The sequence below is a fragment of the Heterocephalus glaber genome, unplaced genomic scaffold (genome assembly GCF_053883595.1).
Source record: "Heterocephalus glaber isolate CG9 unplaced genomic scaffold, H.glaber_assembly_v1.0 deba00001072, whole genome shotgun sequence".
In the NCBI taxonomy this organism is placed as follows: domain Eukaryota; kingdom Metazoa; phylum Chordata; class Mammalia; order Rodentia; family Bathyergidae; genus Heterocephalus; species Heterocephalus glaber.
Genome location: NW_028258189.1, coordinates 5,934,863 through 5,956,414, shown reverse-complemented (window position 1 = coordinate 5,956,414; position 21,552 = coordinate 5,934,863). Strand labels below are relative to the sequence as shown.

The following is a 21,552-nucleotide window of genomic DNA, read 5'->3' as shown; positions in this document are numbered from 1 at the left end:
TGTTGTTTGTGAGACAAGTCTCCCTATGTAGACCAGGCTGGGTTCAAACTTGTGACGATCCTCCTGCCTCAGCCTCCAGAGTGCTGGGATGACAGGCGTGCTTCCCCACGCCCGACTACAATTTGCTTTGTAGATGTTCTAATTTTATTCTTTTCTGCCCCAGGTCACAAGTTAAGAAGCCATGCGACAACCGTTGTGTGACTGGTGAGTAGAGAAATGCACGCGGAATTGTCTCGTTTCGTGTCTGGAGAGAACCGATGGCTGTCCACGATTTCTGTATTGAGGCTCATTTTGGTTGCTGTTGATCTGAGAGATCTGTGTTTAAAAATCCCGTGCTACTGTGGACTGTCAATTAATATCTTACATTTTCCCTGAGTTTTGCTTTCTGTGCTTTGCAGCCTTAACTGAGGTCGTGCAGGGTTAGGACGGGCTCAGCCCTCGTGGACTGGGGTCTGCTGTCCTGAAGCAGCCTGGGCTGCTCATGTCGAACGCTGTGTGTCTGCGCATCGGGTTCCCATCTGCCGTCAATCATCTACCTGTGTCCTTCTCTGTCTGGGTATATATTTATCTATGTAACTACCGATCTATCTATGTACTGATCGATGTATGTATGCATTGATCTCCATTCATCATTTATCCATGTGTCTATCTTATTTCTCTGTAACATCCACCCATCCATCCACGCTTTCTCTCTGTCTCTATCTATGTAGTCTATATCCATCATCTATCTATCCGCCACAATCTATGTATTTCTATGTAGCTGTATCTAACATGTAGCTATGTTTCTTTGCCATTATTGATCAATGTTTAGCATCTGTCCATCCATCCATCCATTCTATCTATATCTGTCTATCTATCCATTCATCAATTTTTCTATCTATCCATCCATCCATCCATCCATTATCTAGCTAGCTATCCATCCATTCTGTCTATCCTTCCAGCATATCTGTCTGTCTGTCTGTCTGTCTATCTGTCTATCTATCTGTCATCTGTCTGGCTATCATCTCCCATCTGTCTGTCTCCATCGCATGAGTACTTTGAAAGCCATGTCCTGGGTATTCAGGCATCCTGCTGAGAGCACAGGGTATTTAGGGTATTTCTCACCAGTACCAGTGGGTTTCCCGAGAGTGAAGACGGCAGCCCCGGGTGCTCCTTTGGATGCCCAGGAGCTAGGGGCCTGTGTGCTGTGAGATTTTGCAGCCCCAGCAGCTGGGAGACACCCTGGGGTGGCCGAACCCGCATGAAGGCTTCTGATGCAGTCCTCTCCTGGGCCCCATGCTGGCATGAGCTCTGGGGGTGACACACAGGTGACCCCCAGGAACCCAGTGTGCAGCAAGGACTGACACTTCCAGCTGTGGGCTCTTGAATACTGCAATAGGCCCACGCAAGCTTGGGGAGATGCACTCTTGGAAACATCCAGGAGCAGTTGGACCCACAGGGGCCGCGATGCCAGTGTCTGCAGGACTTGGGGATCCGAAGGTGGAAACCCTCAACTCTCTGAGGTCAAGGAGGAGAGGGCCAGGAGGGTGGGTGGGCAACTAAGCGGGGTGCTCAGGAGCGAAGAGCGAAGAGCACCTGTGATCGCCAGGCAGGGGCTGCGGTTGGCTTTGTAGGGGAGAAATGCAGAGTTGGTGGTGATGCAATTGACTGGAACACCATTTGAAGTTCTGCTTGGGGAGCGAGCAGCGGCTCCATCGGCTTCCCGGTGTGAGAAAATGCAAAGAAACACGAACAATTTCACTCGTCCCACGTGAACCTGTCTTGCCCGAATCTAAAAGGAAGGACCCCAGTAGGAGCTCAGCTCCACACAGCAGAAGGAGCTGCCAGTGGCTGCTCTCCCATCCCGAGGTCAGCAGTCCCGTGAGCGTAGAGAAAGGCACCTGCAGGGGGAGGAGGCCTCTGTCCTCAGCGAACAGGAAGTGCCCGGCACTAGCGGCCTAGCAATGGTCCCCAAATGCACACCCACACGGTCTCCAGAGAGAGCCCGGGCTTGGGACGACCTGAGCCCACCCGGAGGCTGCTGTGCCGAGAATGAAGGCTCACGTGGCACAGGGATGGGGAGGCCGGAAGCCCCAGACCGCGGGGCTGCTGTCGGGGGAGGACTTTCTGGAAGCACCTGACTGGGTGAAGAGCGTCCCACGGGGAGACACCAGCGGGTCTTGGGCCTTGCTTCCCCTTCTTATAAACCCAGGAGAGCTGTCACGGGGTCCGCAGCAACCAACCCAACACCCCTCCAAGGCCCCACTGCCAGAGACCACCGAGGTGTGCACTTGGGGGTCAGATTTCCAGCTCGTGAAGTTTTGGAGAATGCACTTAAGTTACAGCAGTGGCAGATTTGATTCTCTAAGAAAACCAAAGGCCAGCATGGTGGAGGACCCTGGAGGCTGAGGTGGGGGATTGCAGCTTTGCAAAATGCTACTGGAAGGAGGAAGGAGAGAGAGAGAGAGAGAGAGAGAGAGAGAGGGAGGAAGGAAGGAAGGAAGGAAGGAAAAAGTCCAAAGGCCTCAAGTTCAAACCCCAGTGTCACAAAGTGGAGCACAAAAGATGAAATCTAGGATGTGTTCTCACCCTACCCATGCGATTCCTTTACATCTGTATTCTTAGAAAATGTCCCAAAGCACATAGTTGCCCAAAGTGAGTGAGCACCACTCCACTGCCTGGAAAGGACTTCTGTTCCCCAGTTCCCTCAGACTAGCAATGTAGACCTGTTTCCATCTTTTATTTAGATAATTTCCAACTTAGCAGTAACTGCGTGTTTGGAAGGACACGGAGTCCCAAAGGGATAGAGCATTGAATTTTGCAAATTTTAAAACCCTCATTAGCAAATGCCACCTTCCCGGAGAGAGAGATGCTAGTTCTGTGCGTGCACCAGCTCCCCACCCGGAATGGACTCTTCCTGTCCTGCAAGCGTGGACTGATGGAAAATCAATCACTGAAAATGACTGTGATATGGAAAAATGAAATCAAGTAATAGATGCTGGTGGGGCTGCAGAGAAAAAGGAACCCTTCTCCACTCGTGGTGGGAGTGTAGATGAGTCCAACCACTGTGGAAATCGGGATGGAGAGTCCTCAAAAAATTAAAAGTAAAAATTCCACTGGACTCAGCTCTTCTCCTTCTAGGTGTCTTCCCAAAAGAACTGACATCATACGATGGTGATCCGTGCACACCCATGCATATAGCAGCACAACTCACAATAGCTAAATCTTGGAAGCAGCCTGTATGTCCATCAGCAGATGAATGGATAAAGAAAATGTGTTTACACACAGTGAAGTACTACTCTGCCACAAAGAAGGATAAACTTGAGTCCCATGTAGGAAAATGGAAAGATAGAGAGGAGAGAAAGAAAGAAGTATCAAGCGTGATGTTATACTAACTTAGAAAATGGCTTTGAAAAGAAATTCTGACTCCTGAGCAAGCCCAAGTGGGTACATGCTCCAGTGAGAATTGATCGATTTTACCTAAAATGCAGACATTAATTGTGATTTTTTTTTTTCCCCCTTGTTTTCCCCCCAAATGCCTTCAGGCGCGGCTGGCAGTGGGTGCTCCTCTGCTGCTTCTGTGTGGGAATGAGCAGCAGGCTGGTGACCAGGAGTTCCAGGCCCAATATCGTTCTGCTCATGGCGGATGACCTCGGGGTGGGGGATCTATGCTGCTACGGTAATAACACAGTGAGGTAAAGACGGACAGTAAAACGCCCCGCCTTGGTGTGGGGCCACCTGCTGTCCCCACCCCACGTCTCTGCTCTGGTGGAGAGCACTTTGTAGAGAGGAACTCAGCTGCTCAGCAGGCTGAAGCAGGAGTATCTCAGGCACAAGTCCAGCCTGGGCAACTGAGTGAGACCCTGTCTCAAAATAAACTAAAAAGTGCTCGGTACGTAGCTCAGCGGTAGAGCATTTTTTTTTAATCTTCAGCATGCATGAGATCTTGGGCTCCTTGCTAAGTACTAGAAAAAAGAAAGAACAGATGAGCAGAAGTTGTACCGGGAAAGTTGCAAAAAATGAAGACACTATTTAGCACCTTGGCCTCCTTAGTTCGTAGCGGTTAATGTTGTTTTGTTATTGTAGTGAAATACAGAGGCCGCACTGTTCATCTTTTTTCAAGATTTTTTTAATACTTTAATTTTCTATTTTCATTATTTTATTAAGAATAAACCCAAATTGTTTTCCATTGTTGAAAGTGTACAATGCTGTAGCATCTTAGATATGTAGCCTGCTGGATAATCTCAGGGGATGGCTGCAGTTTTTGACAGCCCCATGCCTTGGTTATATTCTATAGTAAAGGGCAGGTAGCATATACAGGGTGGATACGCTGCACAGATAGACCATTCTCACCGCAGGTAGGATGAGGAAGTACAGCTTGAAATTTCATCCAGCTCCTCAGGAAAGTGTGGTTTCCACGTGATGTTTTTAGACCACGCTGGATGTCAGGTAACTGAATCCTCAGAAAGCCACACCACAGACCGGGTGAGGGGTACTGCAGTCTGTAGGATTTTAAACCATTTCTTTGATATCTGGAACTTAATAAAAAAATGTATTTTGAGTTAATGGGAAACTCTGAACCTGAGACAGAATGCCTTTGAAACTCGATCATTCTTTGGGGATTTAGAAACTCACTTGTGGATTCTCCTTTTTTAAAATTTCTCCACAGCACCCCTAATATTGACCGCCTGGCCAGCGAGGGCGTGAGGCTCACCCAGCACCTGGCGGCCGCCTCCATGTGCACCCCAAGCCGGGCTGCCTTCCTCACTGGGCGCTACCCCATCCGGGCAGGTGCGTCGTCAGCCTGACCTTCCTTCCTTCCTTCCTTCCTTCCTTCCTTCCTTCCTTCCTTCCTTCCTTCCTTCCTCTCTTGTCTATCATGTTTCCCTGCTTTACACTAAGCTGGGTATAGAACCCAGGACCTCGCTGGACAAGAGCTGTAACACTGAGCCACATGCAAGCCTTTCCAAATGATTTATGTTTTCAAGTCTTCCTCAGCCTTCTGAAATGATCACTCAGCATAGTAGAAATCTAAGTTTAAAGAGCTTCACCTTGCAGTATCTGGGCAGTTTGATTTCTCAAAAATTACACCTCTGCTTTTGCTGTGTAAGATTTGGTCAAGAGCATCCTTCTGATGTAGAATTTTTCTTGTGTTGAGAAGGGCAAAGCATTGGCAGACAGACTCACAGAGCTACTCGTATGTTTAAGAATTTTGATTCTTTTAGTTCATCGTTCACCTGTGTGCCTTTAACTCACAGGCAGATGAAATTCTAAGTAAGAGGCGCATGTCTGTGTCGGTCAGCTTTCTATTACAGTGACAAAATATCTAAAGTAACAATCTAGAAGAGGAGAGGTTGATTTTGGCTTATGGTCTCAGAGAGTTCAGTCCATGGTCAGCTGCTCCAAGGCAGGAACATCACGGTGGACAGGCATGGGGGAGAAAAGATGCTCACATCATGGTGGTCGGGAAGCAGAGAGAGAGAGAGGAAAATCAAAGAGGAAGGAGCCAGGGAGCAGATAAAGTCCCCAAGATCTCACCTCATGACCCACTTCCAGCAGTTATTCACCACCTGTTAAGCATCCATCACTTCTCATCATGCCATCAAATTTTGAACCCATCAATGGATTAACCCAGTAATGAGTTCAGAGTTATCACAATCTAATCATCTCACCCAAAGTCCATCAGCAACCGAGTCTTCCATACCCTGAGCCTTTTGGGAGTACCTCGTATTCAAGGTACAACAATATCCCAAGCTATGTGGGGTCCAGGAGTTGGAAGTCATTCGCAATTTCTCTTTCCAAATTCCAAGGATGCACAAGAGCTCCCAAGTCCCATAAGCCAAATGAGGACAGTCCTTCTAGAAGATGTTCTTGGGGATGTAAGAGCTCAGGAGGAAAGGAACATACGTGGAAAGATAATTTATGTGACAGCAAGCTGTCTGTGAGAAGCAGGTAGCTGCAATGAAAATCAGAGAGACAACATAAACTATACCAAAAGATTGAATTTCAGCTGTGAGTGGGGAAGCATCAGAGAGGTTAGATTTGGGAGAAGGTCTAATGTTAAGAGTCCCCGGAAGGTGACAGAGAATGGAAGGAGAGAGATGAGCTGGTGGACTCTCATAGTATCGGCAGAAGCTATGTCCTCAGGTCATGGAATTGAAGGCCAATGGAAGGGTTTATAGATGTAAGGTTTTCAGGACCTGACACTGGACAGTGCAGTGTTTTGTTGGGATAAGTTTGAGATAGGAAGGCTGTAGGCTGTGTGTGGTGAGGGGATGCTTAGCTCCCACATCTAGAGATGTCTGGTTGGGAAGACGAAGCCTTAAATTTCAGGGGTAAAGGGACACAGATGTGGAGCTTCAGCCCAGAGTCACGTGGCACTGGAGTTCAGAACTGACTCCCAAGGGTGAGATCAGATAAAGGTGCCTGGTTATGTTTTCAGTTCCCAGTCACCAACAAATACAAGATAGGATAAAAACAAATGGGAAATATTTAAATGAGAAACAGTTTATTACAGTGAAAGCCACACGGGCCGTGAATCCCCTCAAATCCTCCCCGGCTGTGCACACCCACCTCCTGCCTTCTTGACCGCTGTCCGCAGCAGCTCTGGAGTCCTCTTCCCTGGGGGTCTTTAGCTGCACCATCCCAGCTGCCTCAGTGTCCTGAGTGGACTCAAAACGGTGACCTTTCCCGGTCATCCTGACCTTGGGGAGGAGCCAGGAGTCGCACGGTGCCAGCTGCGGTGACTCGGGTGGAGGAGGACACAGCGTCGTGTGTTTCCGAGCTGCCTTTCCGCTGGACGGCGCCCGGCAGAGCAGTCACGGTGTTTGTGACCACACCTGGTGAAGCCCTCAGGAAAGAGGACTCCAGAGCTGCTGCGGGGACGCGGCCAGGATGGTGGGAGGAGGGTGTGCACAGACAGGTGAGGATTTTGAAAGGATTCATGACAATGTCACTTTTACTGTAATACAGGTTTTTTTAGTTAAACATTCACCATATAGTTTGATCACACCTTGTACATTTTTGATGCAAGCATTTGTTCATGAAATATTGGGGATATATCTACCCTAAAAATAATTATTCATTGCTAGTACAAAATTGAAATGCACCTGGCTGTCCCATAAGTATTTAATGGACCATCGCTCATTCTGAGGGAATATTTGCATTTAATAAGAGGGAGGATTAGCTGTCTCCTGTATCTGCATTGCTGAATATGTGGATTCAACCAAGCATTGACTGAAAAAGCTAAAAACAATTGCTTCTGTATTGAGTGTGTGTGGAATTTCTCTTCGTGTTAGTCTCGAAACAATGCATTATCACACGCAGTATCTACCTTGGGTTAGGTATTGTTAGTCACTTAGAAGTGACTCAGACTGCACAGGAGGATGTGCATAGGTTCAATGGAAAACCTCAGCCAATTTATATTAGGGGCTTGAACACTCACGGATGCTGGTTCCCCCATGGTCTTGGGTTCTTGTTCCCAATCCTCCATGGGTCACTGGAGAGTGAATCTAAAGCTAGAAAAAGGACAGGGGAGAAAACGGCATTGACGGAGTGCTGAAGGGAGGAATTCCAAACACACCAGGTTTCATTCTGGGGTTCACAGAGTGTCACGGGGAGTTGGAGCATGATATGCATGTGTTGGATTTGCAAATTTAGGCATGGCGTCCTCCTCCGATGTGAACCGCGACTTCCCTTGGCTGGCTGGATCCGGCGGCCTCCCTGCCAATGAGACGACGTTTGCGGAGCTGCTACAGCACCGGGGATACCGCACTGGACTCATAGGTACGGTGCCCGAGCTCTGCGTGTGTGGGAGCAAGGCCAGCCCCGTTGGCACTCAAGGTGAAAACACAACATGCTCGCCTGCCTGTGCCATCACAGTGGAATTTTGTAAAAAATTAAGTTTATCGGTACGTGTTAGGTATACAGTACGCTGACGCTCATCACTGGGGTCTTGTACCTTTACATGATGTATCTTGGTTCTTTTCTTTTCCCCATTCCCCTGCCCTCCCTTCACCCCCTCCAACCCTCCCTACTTACGAAGACTTTGCTTCCAGTTTTTCTTTTTCTCATAGTTTTTCCTTTTCCTTCTCTCTTTTCCCCTACTCCTCCCACTTCTCCTTCCCCTTTGGACCTTTTCTTCCTATTTCATATTATCTATTATACATTTTGATCCTTATTTACACTTTCGGTTTCTTACACTAGAGAAACTATTTGGTATTTACACACGTGTGTCTTATTTATTTCACTTAAGAGTAAGGCCTCAATGTACATCCATTTAGCTATAAATGTCACTAGTTTCTCATTCTTTATGGCTGAGTAGTACTCCATTTTATAAAAAAACCCCACATCTTCTTTATCCAGTCTCCAGTTGATGGGCATTTGGGCTGTTTCCATGTTTTAGCTGTTACAAACTGTGCTGCTATGAACATGGGTGCACATATATCACTGTGGTATGATTCTTTTAATTCTTTGGGGAAGATCCCCAGCAGTGGAACAGTGTGATCAAATGGGACTTCCACTCCTAGTTCTTTGAGGTATCTCCATACTGATTTCCACAGTGCTTGCACCAGTCTACACTCCCACCAGCAGTGGAGCAGGGTTCCTCTTTCCCCACAGCCCCGCCAGCATTTGTTATTGGTTGATTTCATGATAGCAGCCACTCTTTCTGGAGTGAAGTGGAATCTCAACGTTGTTTTCATCTGCATCTCTCAAATGACCAGTGATTTCCAAGTGGAATTTTGTGTAGGGGACTCATTGCTCTTATGACACAGCTGGTGGCCAGAAGACAAGTAGATGTTGGAATGAATGCTGTGCTCTGGAGAACTGAAGGTGTGGCTCGCTGTCAAGTGGGAGGAATTCCTAGTGGGTTATTTCCCTAGTCTGTGCTCTTGGTGAAGAATGGGAATAGAATCTCACCTATAATACAGGAAGAGTTTCCAAAGATTTATGGACTGATCAGATATTCTTGTCATCTTCCAAGACAACAGTTGGTGATCAGATGATTTGAAAAAATTTAGCTTTCTATTTGAGGGAAGGGAAAGTGTCCATACCATCTCTTTGAGGGAATTATCAATGTGCATCGTAAGACACACTTATGATGCTCCTTTGGTTTAAAAGTTATAATAAACTATGAATTTACAACCAGTAGAATGCATAGTCTCACGTAATTTTCTGTGTGGGAAAGGTGGTGGTGCCTTGGTTCACAAGCTTCATTCTTTTTATGAGTTGAATGAGAACCAAATAAAATTCAATGGTTAGGTTCAGTGTTGATCTTTTGGAGAAATTTGATTCAGTGCTTGTCTAATTCAGTTTGAGACCAGAATCATGGAAGGAGTTAAGTTCCTGAAGCAAGGTACCACTGTATTATCCTTGAGGAACTTTCTCCCATCTTTAGCTCACGGACAAACATAACTCGCAATCAAGGGTTGTGTTATTCATTTTTGTGACTTCAGACCTGTGAATACATGGAGATGGTCCATTTCCCCTTGGTAATGATGGTTCTGGGTAGAATTTAATACAATAATGTGAATGGGCAAATAAAAAGCTGTCTTGGCCCATTGGATATGGGTTCCATATAGAGGAATTACCTCACCGCTGGTGAAATTTGCTGCTGAGTTGAATCTGGGGCTGTTGGAGAATAAGTCCATCTAGACAAGTCTGGTTTCTTTTCGATGGGGCAGGATGTGGGAGTGGGCGTTACCTCCAGGAAAGAGCTCCAGTGGGCCCAAGGTACCGAAGCTCAGCGGCCACGGAACAACAAAGCCATTGATGTCGGCTCCCGGCTTGGTCCAGATACTCGGAACACTTCCAGGGGTCCACAGCGTCATCCGATACCCTTCAAACTATTTCTCCTGCATAAAAGGAGTCCTTCTTTTCCAGCAAGGGTGGCCTTGTGAGCTGCCCAGTTTCTGTCTGAGGATGAAGAGCACGTTGAAAGAGGCGTCGGACACCTGCGATCAAGTGTGCGTTGAAGCCATGTCAGGGTGACGGAGAGGACACCCAGGGGCTGGGCACTGAAATCCGGGTCTCACTTTGCTTTTGAAAGTGAGTTCGGACGGCAGGAGCAGGTGGGTGTCCGAGGCTGTGTTGCCAAGGGTTTTATTGCCTTTCTTCCCAGGAAAATGGCACTTAGGTTTGAGCTGTGCATCCAGAAACGACCACTGCTACCACCCCCTGAACCACGGCTTCGACTACTTCTACGGGATGCCCTTCGGGCTCCTGGGTGACTGCCAGGCTTCCAAGGCCCCAGAGCTGCACCGGTGGCTCAGGATGAAGCTCTGGCTCTCCACGGCGGCCCTCGGCCTGCTGCCGCTCCTGCTGCTGGTACCCAGACTGGCCGGCTGGTTCCCGGTGCCCTGGGGGCTCATTGTCCTCTTTGCCGTCCTCGCCGTGCTGTTTTTCCTCTGCTGGTTCTGGAGCTATGGGTTTGTGCGGCGCTGGAACTGCATCCTCATGCGTAACCACGAGATTGTGCAGCAGCCCATGAGAGAGGACAAGGTCTCCTCTCTCTTGGTGAAGGAGGCGCTGGGCTTCATAGAACGGTATGCAGGCCTTTCTTTACCTGTCTGTGTGAGTGGGGGTTCTGCGCTGATTCCACCGGGTGGATCGAAGTCATTTTCGGGAGGGGCCGAGGGCTGCTGCTCAGGGGTCGGACTCCAGCCTAGCATGCACGAGGCCCTCGGTTCCATCCCAGGCAGCAACAGTAAGAGAAGATAGTCCGTGTGATTGTTCTGATAGACCTGAATGTCTCCTTAGGTAGAATAAGATAAATTTCCCACAGTTGTTGAATGCGGAAAAGACAGATGAACATATTCTCCTCATTGATCCACTTTGCTTCCCAAACCCGGAGCAGTGTATCGTAATCTATATTATTTCCATGTGGATTAGGGTCTCCTCGACTGATTGAAACTTGGGTGGCTGGGATGTGATCTCGAGTTTGCCACATCTTGGACACAGCTGGAAGGACATATCTGTCCGTAAACGACTGGGGAAAGGCTTTGAGTTTGGAGATTCCTAGTTTTGCCAGGCATGGTGGCACACAAATGATGATTCTGTGACTTGAGAGGCTGAGGCAGGAGGATCGCCTCAAGTTTCAGGCTGGATTGGGCTCCATACTGAGTTCAAGGCCAGCGTGAACTATATAGTGAGACCCTGTCTCACTATATCCAACCAAATAACTAACTAAATATCTAACTATTCCTAAGTTTGGATTTTAGTTGTTGAGCAGAAGCTATGTGGACGTGAATGTAGTGTTCCCTTCTCTTTCCATGCTCGCTCACTCCTAGGTTAGAAATCAGAGTCACCCTAAATCGGCAGTGTGGATTTTCCTTGGCTTTATTTCCATTGTCTCAGCAGGCCCCGTGATAGAGTAGTGCTTAGCATGTGTGAGGCCTTGAGTTTGAACACCTGCACCACGAAAAAGGAAAAGTAGAACCCCCAAAGTGAGATGTGAATGACAGAGGTTTATTCATTCCTCGAGGCGCTGATATCAGAAGGTTACTACCACCCCATTTCTTCCGGCCCCACCTCTGCCATCTTATGTGAGCAACCTCCTGGCCCAAAGTGGTTGCCAAAGACCCAGCCATCATGCTTGGGTTCCAGGCATCGTGAAGCAGGAAGGAAGGAAAAGGCCCCCTTTCTACAAATGGCATGTTGTGCATTTACTTTTATGTCCTCTTGCTCACCCTGGGATGGGGTCCATTCCAACAGACACTAGCAGATTGACAGGAATCTGGAAACTTGTCTGTTCAGGGCAAGCACGTGTCCACCTGGATATCAGAGTCTTTGTGTGGCACATCCAGGGCTCTGCTCAGGGCAGGAGCTTCCCATCCTAGACTTGAGACAAAGCTCTCAGATGGCAGAAGAGAAACATGTGCTGGCTTTATGAGGGACATCATCTGTCCACCAAAGACGGACTTCCTGTCAGACCCGAAGCTGCATAACAGAGAACGGAAAATGGACCGCACTAAAGGTTTTGGAGCTGATGCAAATTTTTAGTTTCCTTTTAAACCCTGCCATTGTGTCACCATGAAGCTGCCCGTGGTGTTTAAGACTTGGCGAATTGGTTTTGAGGAAAGCCCATGGGGCCCCAGTGAGAGGTTGGGATCAGATGATGAGATCTTCTAATGAGGACAGAATCGTGGCTGCACTGGGGGCTGCTGCAGTTCCTGAAGTTAACTGCCCACCTTCTGTCCCTCAGATATAAGCGGGGTCCTTTTCTCCTCTTCTTTGCCTTTCTGCACGTGCGCAGCCCGCTTATCACCAGGAAGAAGTTCGTGGGGCACAGTAAATATGGATTATACGGGGACAATGTGGAAGAAATGGATTGGATGGTGGGTAAGTATGCAGATATCGAGTCCGAGTCCTAGGAAAAACGATTCTGCAGAGGATATGGTGGTGTTCACCTGTCGTCACAGCACTCTGGGAGGCTGAGGCAGGAGGATCATGAGTCTGAACCCAGCCTGGGCAGCTTAGAGACTTAGGGAAACCTTGTGTCCAAATGAAAAATGAGAAGGGTTCAAGATGTAGCTTAGGACAAAGAGCCTGGGATCAATTCCCAGAGTAGGAGAGAGAGAGAGGTACAGAAGCTGCTTTTGCGCTGGATGGCACCTAGCAGAGCAGTCACTGTGTTTGTGATCACACCCGGTGAAGACCTCAGGAAAGAGGACTCCAGAGGGGCTGCGGGAAGTGGCCAGGACGCTGGGAGGAGGGTGTGCGAAGCGAGGCAGGGGGAGGATTCAGCCAGTGTGTCTGTTACTGTAGTGATGTTCTTGTCATTTGAACACTCTCCCCTAGTCTCCCTCACACCCGGGTTGCACAGCCTCTTGTTCAGGAAGTGCCTGCCAGTTGCTGGGCTGCCCTATTGCCTGACCCCTGACGCCTGACCCCTGACCCCTACCAGCATGTCTAGGTGGGGCAGTGGTTCGCTTGCACCTGCCAGGTAACGCTGTGTCCACTTCTCCCAACCCCAGGTAAAATCCTGCAGGCACTGGATCAGGAGCGTCTGGCCAACCACACCCTGGTTTACTTCACCTCAGACAATGGTGGCTGCCTGGAGGTTCAGGACGGCGCAGCCCGGCTGGGAGGCTGGAACAGTGTCTACAAAGGTGAGATCCAGAGGGGAGGTTCCCCGTGTCCTGCAACTCAGCACAGGCCAGGGCTATTCTCCTGGGTGGGCTGTGGTGTGCATGAAAGAATGTGTGGATCGGTGGATAGAGAGATAGATAGATGGATGGATGGTGGATTGATGGATGGATGAGTGGATAGATAGATAAATGATGGATAGATGGGTGAGTGGATGGATGGATGGATGGGTGGATGACTCGATGGATGGATGGATGGATGAGTGGGTAGATGGATGGATGAGCAGGTGGATGGGTGGGTGGATGGATGGATGAGTGCGTGGGTGGATGGGTGGATGAATGGATGGATGGATGGATGAGTGGGTGGATGGATGGGTGGGTGAATGGATGGAGGGATGGATGGATGGATGGGTGGATGAGTGGGTGGGTGGATGGATGGGTGGATGGATGGATGGATGAGTGGGTGGATGGATGGATGGTTGGGTGGGTGGATGGATGAATGGGTGGATGGATGGATGGGTGGGTGGATGGGTGGATGGGTGGGTGGATGGGTGGGTGGATGGATGGGTGGATGGATGAGTGGGTGGATGGATGGATGGGTGGATGGATGGATGGGTGGGTGGGTGGATGGATGGGTGGGTGGATGGATGGATGGATGGGTGGATGGATGGATGGGTGGATGGATGAGTGGGTGGATGGATGGATGGATGGATGAGTGGGTGGATGGGTGGGTGGATGGATGGAGGGATGGATGGATGGATAGAGCAGGGCTCCAGGTGTTTGGAGCACACCCCACCCCAAGGTGTGAGAACAGAATTATGTTCCACCATTACCTGGTGTCTCCTCACTGTAGGCAGGTGCTTCCAGCCTCTTTCCATGCATTCCACAACCTGGTTGAAGCTGCTCTTATGGAACTGGGAAGCCAGGCCAAGGAACACTGTCTCAGAAAAGAATGTGCCCTGTGCCATTTTCCTCAGGTTCTGAAATCCCCCAAGACAGACACCCTTAAAGAGCCTTAGCTGGGTGTGATGGTGCAGGCCTGTGTTGCCAGCTCTGGGTGGCTGAGGCTGGAGACTCTCAAGCTTGAGTCCAGCCTCAGTAAATTAGTGAGACCCTGTGTCAGAAAAAAAAGTACAGGGATGTTGGCTGCTGGTTTCACAAATTCCCAGTGATGAATGTGATCCTAATGTACACCTAAAATGTACTGATAAACTTAATTTTTTAAAAAGTGAAGGCACTGGGGAGGTTGTTCACTGGGAAGGTCCTGTCCTGGGTTCAATCCCCAGTACCAAAACAAGGACAGGTAGCTGTGTTGCCTTCACTGTAAACGCAAGAGCGTTTGAACTTCTTTATACTTTCTAAAAAAGTGTATGCGGATTGGGAGGCTGGGGGAGGGACACGAGGAGAGGAATAACAAGTCTGAATTCTTATTTAAAATATTATCTTTGTTTGCATGATCTGAAAAATTTTCTGTTTCATTGTTCAGTAATAAACTTTGGCTTATATCTGTTAGATTACACAGAGTCTGCCAAAAAATGTCTACACACTCCAGGGAAAGAAAAATAGCAAATATCTGGATGCTCATGGCCACCGCCTTGAGCACCTCTTGTCATTTGGGAGAGGCCAAAGGTCACTTGTTAACTTTAATTAATTTCATGATGTCTCAATAAATTCAGTGTTGAAATATTTAGAGAGGTTTGAGTCTCCTCTGAATGGTCACTAGGGACATCGTAGCCCTCTAAATGTGAGGAAGCCCACATGGATGTTCACATAGCCATAAAATCTATAAAACGCCTCTCTCAGAAATTATTCCCACTGTTGGTCTGTGTATGAATCTATATATACTTAGATACAGAAAAAGGGATTACATATACTGCAGTATTATATCTTATGAATCAATAGAAAATGATTTATGAGAGCAATGTCTTATATATAGTCTATCTTTGAGCAAAATGTCCTTGTTAGATGTGACTGTATCTAGCCATCTATGTATCTATCCTATTATGTTCCTATCCATTTATTGATCCATCAGTTCACCCATCCATCTACCCATCCATCTGTGCATTGCTTTATGTATCTGTTGATCTACCTCTCCATCTATCCATTCAACCTTCCATCCACCCATTCACCCATCAATCCATTTATCTATCATCTATCTACTGTGTATCTTCATCCTTGCATTGATTGTTCACTCCTTCAGTTTATCCATTTACCCATCATCTCTCCATCCACCTGTCTATCCATCCACAGATCCAATCATTATTCTATCTATCTATCTATCTATCTATCTATCTATCTATCATCTTATTCTATTCTGTTTCTATCCATTCACTGATCCATTAGTTCACCCATCCATTGGTCCAATGGTCTATCTATTGATATATCTACCTATCCATCCATCATTCATGCATCCAATTATTTTTCTATAATCTATCTATTCTGTCTCTGTCCATCCATCAATTGATCAGCTCATTGATCCATCCATCCACCCACCTGTGCAACCACCCATCCATCTGTCCATCCATCTACCTCCCTCCCCCTGGTGTTGCCATGCCAACCTGGGGTAGGCATATTTTATTAATAAGAAAAGAACATATTGATGCTATGTGTAGTAGCAAAGGTGCAAAGGACATGTGACTAACTATATATCCCAAAAGGTGTGTTTTTACTATAATGCATATGAATGGTGTATCATATTATGTTACACTCATTATCAAAATAGCTTGTACAGACCTGTGTGTGTATCTGTGCACAAAGCCTACCTCCTATAAGAAGTACACATATGTCAGCAAGAGAATTGGCAACATGGGTGTGACAATTTCCATCCTTTGCTATGTCTGCTTGGTGCTGGAGATTGAACCTCAGGTGCCCACACAGAGCTACACCCTTAGTCTTTTTTTTTTTTCTTAATTTTTATTCTGAGACAGAGTTTCACTAAGTTGCTCTCACTGGGCTAGAAATTGTGATCCTCCTGCCTCAGCCTCCCAGAGTGCTGGGAATACAGGTGTGTACCACCATACCCAGGTAGAGTTTCCATTGTTTGAGGCAGGGGACAGGAAGCTCACTGAGGTGAATAGACGCATTTGATTGTCCTGGGTAAACCATTCATGATGCTCTTCCTGTGTCTCCCAGTGACAGGTTTGTGGCATGAAGATCGTGTTATAGTGGCTCCCTACCTAGGTGTTGGTGATGGCAACACGAAAGCCATAAATGTGGTCCAGGGAACCTAAGAGCTCCTTATGAGCAAAGATGGTGCTGATGGGACAAAGCGGCTTTGGATCCTGTCCAGACCAGAGCATACTTCTGCACTGAGCCTTCTTTCATTTTCCCTGGAAGAGACCCTGTGTTGTGTTCTCTTTGTCAATTGTGTTCCTGAGAGACGAACATAAAAGTCATTCTATGATTGTCCAGAGTAGGAATATTTTCCACTCCACCTCGTGAAAGTTCCTATGTTGTTCTCAAAGATTTCGTATGAACTTCACTGTGTCACTTGGCTGAGGGGCTTATTTATGTTTATATTCCACACCCCATCCCACCATCTCAAGATGGTTTCTAAAATCACTAGACTTTATTTTTGGGGGGCTGAAAAGTAACCTAGGAGGCCCTGGTTGAAGAAGTGATTCTCAACACTTGTCTGGTGTGGAGCTACTGACTATTCCACACTCCCCTCTTCCTTGCTCCTTAAGGAGAATCAGCAGATGACCCGAGAAACCCTTTAGCTGGTTCCTGCAGGTCACCACAACTGGGTAGAACTCACCTTTCTAGTGCTGCTCATTGGCTCCAAACAAGGAATCCAGTTTTCCATCTTTTCAAGCCAAATCTAATTCTAATTATGGACTTGCAAGCTAGCCAGATCTTCTCTTCCCTCTCCTCATAATTCCTTCATGCCCTAAGAGAGAACAGAAAATATTCCTCACCTCCTGTGTTGCCATTTCTATTTCCACTTACCAGTTTGTGCCTGTTGTTTAGTATGAGCCTTCTCCAGGCTTCTTGGGAGTTGTGTAATCTGAGCTTCAATGCAGGTTTATTCTGCACTGCAGAAAAACAAAGTATCAGCCAGTGCTTTGTGAGGCCAAAGCAGGAGGACGGCAAGTTTGAGCCTAGCCAGGGGAACTTAGCAAGATGTGATCTCAAGGAGGATAAATAAATAAGTACATGAATGAGCATCAAAGAGGGCTAGGGATGTAGTACAGGGCAAAGGCCTTGGCTTTGATTCCCAGTACCCACAAAAAAGTCTGTAACTCTGCAGCATTAACGTGCACACAATATCTCCTGTCTTCAGGCCACCATCTTTTTTATTATTCTCGAATTCATGACTTGTGCTCTAGAGGTTGACAGCCAGGGTTTGCATTCCAGGAAAGGCAGCATGTCATCAAGGATCACTTCTCCAATTTCAGGGAGAAGACTGCAGACACAGAGGCGCTGTCCCATTTGCTCTTCCATGCCACTGTGCAGTGGGACGGGTCGGGTGGACTCAGCTCTGTCTCTCTGTTTGCAGGTGGCAGAGGCATGGGTGGCTGGGAAGGGGGCATCCGTGTGCCCGGGATCTTCCGCTGGCCGGCCGTGCTGGAGGCGGGCAAGGTCATCCATGGGGCCACCAGCCTGATGGACATCTTCCCCACGCTGGCCTACATAGGCGGGGCCATGCTGCCCCAGGACAGGTATGGACCCCAGCGTGCTCGGTCCCAATGGGACGGTTTTATGTGGCAGCCTGTGCATGCTCAACCATTCCGTGTGCGTGTGTGTGTGTGGTATTGATTGACTATCAATGCTTTGCCCAAGGGAATATTGGTCACCCCCGGTGCATGCATTGTCAAAGTGTTTCTTTTCCTGTTAGAAAATCTCTTACCACTCACCGATGCTCATTAACAACATCTATACACACACCTCCCTGACTGCAGTCTGAACCTGCTTCGTTTTGACTCCCTTCTCTACTTCTAGACCATCAGTTAGATACAGCCTGCCTCTGTCTGCATCTGATATCTGCAGATTTGAGGAACACTGGGTAGGAAACACTCGAAAAGGCAGCAAAGTGCATCTGCACAGAGTATGAGCCTTGCTGTGTGATGTGGTTTAGGGATGTAGTTATATTCTACAGCCAGTCCCACAGTATGCATGCACATCCGTGTGTCATTATCTCCAGGACAATGCAGTGTCAGAATGATTTCCACACCATATTCCCTGTGCGAGGAATTAGAAGGCATTTAGAGATGATTTAAACTACACAGTTGATGCGGGTAGGTTTCGAACAAACCCTGCACCAGGTCCATAAAGGGGACATGAGCATCTGAGGATTTGGGTTTCTCTAGCACTCGATCTATTCCTTAATTGCTGGTTTTGAATGAAAGGAAGCATGTGTACCTGTATGCGGCGTTGAATCATAAAAAATGGTTGCGATTGCATTGTGTTTTCTCTTTTGAGGTTTCCCTCTGGGTCTTCAAATGTGTAAATGCATCATACAGTTTACTGGTGACACCCTCCATGTGTTGAGGTTGGTGTGTGTTTATCAGCTGTGGAGTCCATTATTCCATTTGGTTCTCCTTCGTGGTGCTGGGGATTGACCCCAGAGCCTTTGCACTCAGCTGCATCACTGACCTTTGCTTCTTTTGACACGATTTCTCCCTAAGTTGCCCAGGGTGGGCTTCACATCACCACCCTCCTGCCTCAGCCTCCCAGAGTGCGAGGATGACAGGCGTGTGCTGCTGCCCCTATTTGTGGTTTTCCTTGACTCGCAGCAAAGGTTTGCAGACATCCGCGTGACGTTTGCACCTGTACATCCCTCCCGAGGCCTTGGAAGATGGGCAAGCCCTAATGACGTGTTTTAATTTTTGCTTTGGTTCGAAAAGGGGTGAAGAAGTGTCGTGAGTTTTTAAGTCCTCTCTTTTGGTTCCCCTTCGTCTCCTTCTCCCTTCCTTCTGGCGCCTTTCACTTCCCTCATCCTCTTCTGGGGGAGGCCGCATCCCTCTCACCGAGGTCCGCCCTCCTGCCTTCCCCCAGGGTGATCGACGGCCGGAACTTGATGCCCCTCCTGGAGGGCAGGGCGGCCCACTCCGACCACGAGTTCCTCTTCCACTACTGCGGTGTCCACTTGCACGCTGTCCGCTGGCACCAGAGGGACTGTGAGTGGGGAGGCCTGGGTCGGGGGCCAGGAGGGCACCCAGCTGCCATCTCCTTTTGCACCTGGGGATGGGGACATCCCAGCAGGCCCCACGGTGCCCCGAGGTGGGAGCCCTTCCCTGTCCGGGGAACAAATGGGGCACGGACGCAGGAGGTGGATGAGGGGTGCGTGTGCGTGCGCGTGTGTGAAGATGAACCGAAGGGAATTTAACTTTATGGAGGGATCGGGGGATGAGACCCCGAGGATGGGAAAGGAAGAGAGAGGGAATGAAAAAGAGAAAGGAAAGGAAAGGAAGGATGGGAAGAAAGAGAGCAAGACAGAAGGGAGGGAAGGGAGAGAAAGAAAGGGAGAAAGCAGACAAGGGAAGGAAGCAAATACAATGAAAGAAGGAGGAATGAGAAAAGGACAAAGGAGGAATGAAAGAAGCAAAGAACCAAGAAGTGCAGGAAGGCTGGAAAGCAGGAAGAAAGAAAAGGCAATCAGAGTGAGAGAGAGAGAGAGAGAGACAGACAGACACAGACAGACAGACAGAGAGGAAGATCCAGGGGAAAGTGTTCCCCTGGAGGGGAGCATTTGGGGAGCGTCTTTTCCACACCATGGGTCTTAAAACAGCTACGAGGACAGAATCACCGGCTCTGCTCTCCTTTCAGGCGCCACGGCCTGGAAGGCCCATTTTGTGACCCCCAGGCTCTCCCCGGAGGGTGCCGGGGCGTGCTACCTGAGCGGGCTGTGCGCCTGCTCCGGGGCCGTCACCCACCACGACCCGCCGCTGCTGTTCGACATCTCCAGAGACCCCGCGGAAGCCCAGGAACTGAACCCCGACAACCACCCCGCCTTCGACTCCGTGATGAAGAAGATCGGAGCGGCAGTGAGGCAGCACCGCAAGACGCTGACTCCGGTGCCACAGCAGTTGTCAGCTTTCAACGCGCTCTGGAAGCCCTGGCTGCAGCCTTGCTGTGGGACCTTCCCCTTCTGTGGGTGTGACCGAGAGGATGACATCCTGCTGGCGGCCCCGTGAGCGAATGGGGATGCTTGTTATGTGGCGCAGATGCACCGTGCTGATGACTGCAGAGTCTTCATTGGATCCATCCATTTAGAATCCAATATGGCGCCACTTCCAGGTTCCTGTGATCAACCTCAGCTCATCCCTACAACTTCTAGGAGGAGCCCAGTGCTGGGAAAGTGGTCCCAGATGAGACAGGAGCCGGGATGTTTGTTTTAATAGATCTACAATGAATCAAGTCACAGTTTTTCTTTGTCTTATTTATGAGCACATGCGCACGGGGCACAGTGAACACATTTGTTGTGTGCAGTGGGTGTGTGTACACAAGCAAACTTCATTCTTCATCTCCAATCCCTGTTCCCTCCCTGCCCCTCCTTCTATCATTGGGTTCCCACTCACTTCAAAAATATCTCTCTCCCTATTTCCTATCATCCTTCTTTTACTTTGATCTTTGCTTATACTTTGGGCTTCTCATGTAAGAGAAACCATGCAATATTTAAGCTCATGTGTCTGATTTATTTCACTTAACATTATGACCTCAGGGTGCATCCATTTTCCTACACATGCTTCGAGTATCTTCTTTATGGCAGAGTATTATTCCACTGTACATATATATCACATTTTCTTTATCCATTTACCCATTGATGAACATAGAGCTGCTTCTAGAGATTTAGCCATGACAAACTGTGCTGCCATACACATAGGTGTGCATGGATCGCTGTAATAAGATGTCTTTTTAAAAATTAATACTATTGGTACATTTTAGGTATACAGTATGCTGACATTCATCATTGGGAATTTGCACCTTTACGTGATACATCTTGGTTCTTATTTTTTCCCCATTCCCCTGCCCTCCCTTCAACCCCTCCACCGCTCCCTATTTACAAAGACTTTGTTTCCATTTTTTTCTTTTCTCATATTTATTCCTTTCCCTTCTTTCCTTTCCCCTACCCCTCCCACTTCCCCTACTCCTTTGGAGCATTTCTCCCTATTTCACATTATCGAGTACACATTTTGATCCTTATTTACACTTTCAGTTTCTCACACTAGAGAAACTATTCGCTATTTACACATGTGTGTCCTATTTATTTCACTTAAGAGTATGGCCTCAATGTGCATCCATTAAGCTATAAATGTCTCTGGTTTCGCACTCTTTATGCCTGAGTAGTACCCCATTTTATTAAAAAAAAAAAACAATTTTTCTTTATCCAGTCTCCATCTGATGGCTAATAGGGGTGTTTCCAAGAGGCAGGGGGTATCACAATCTCCAACTTGAAACTGTACTACAAAGCTACTGTGATAAAAACCGCATGGTACTGGCATGGAAACTGACCTGAGGACCAGTGGAACAGATTAGAAGATGCAGA

The 21,552-nt window shown here is 48.0% G+C and overlaps 1 protein-coding gene across 1 annotated transcript; it reads left to right on the top strand.

Annotated features, from left to right (window-relative positions):
- The first annotated feature begins 3,567 nt into the window (after positions 1-3,567).
- On the top strand, positions 3,568-20,200 carry LOC101699324 (arylsulfatase H). Its single transcript, XM_004867377.2, has 9 exons — positions 3,568-3,674; positions 4,649-4,770; positions 7,639-7,764; positions 10,100-10,523; positions 12,182-12,318; positions 12,954-13,088; positions 17,563-17,725; positions 19,062-19,183; positions 19,833-20,200. The coding sequence occupies exons 1-9, from the start codon at positions 3,568-3,570 to the stop codon at positions 20,198-20,200; spliced, it is 1,704 nt and encodes a 567-aa protein (XP_004867434.2).
- Positions 20,201-21,552: the final 1,352 nt, after the last annotated feature.

Excerpts from the sequence above, each read along its gene's own strand:
- LOC101699324 (XM_004867377.2), top strand. The coding sequence starts at position 3,568 with ATGAGCAGCAGGCTGGTGACCAGGAGTTCCAGGCCCAATATCGTTCTG. Across the intron at positions 10,524-12,181 it reads GCGCTGGGCTTCATAGAACG|ATATAAGCGGGGTCCTTTTC; the intron begins GTATGCAGGCCT and ends TCTGTCCCTCAG. Across the intron at positions 13,089-17,562 it reads CTGGAACAGTGTCTACAAAG|GTGGCAGAGGCATGGGTGGC; the intron begins GTGAGATCCAGA and ends CTCTGTTTGCAG.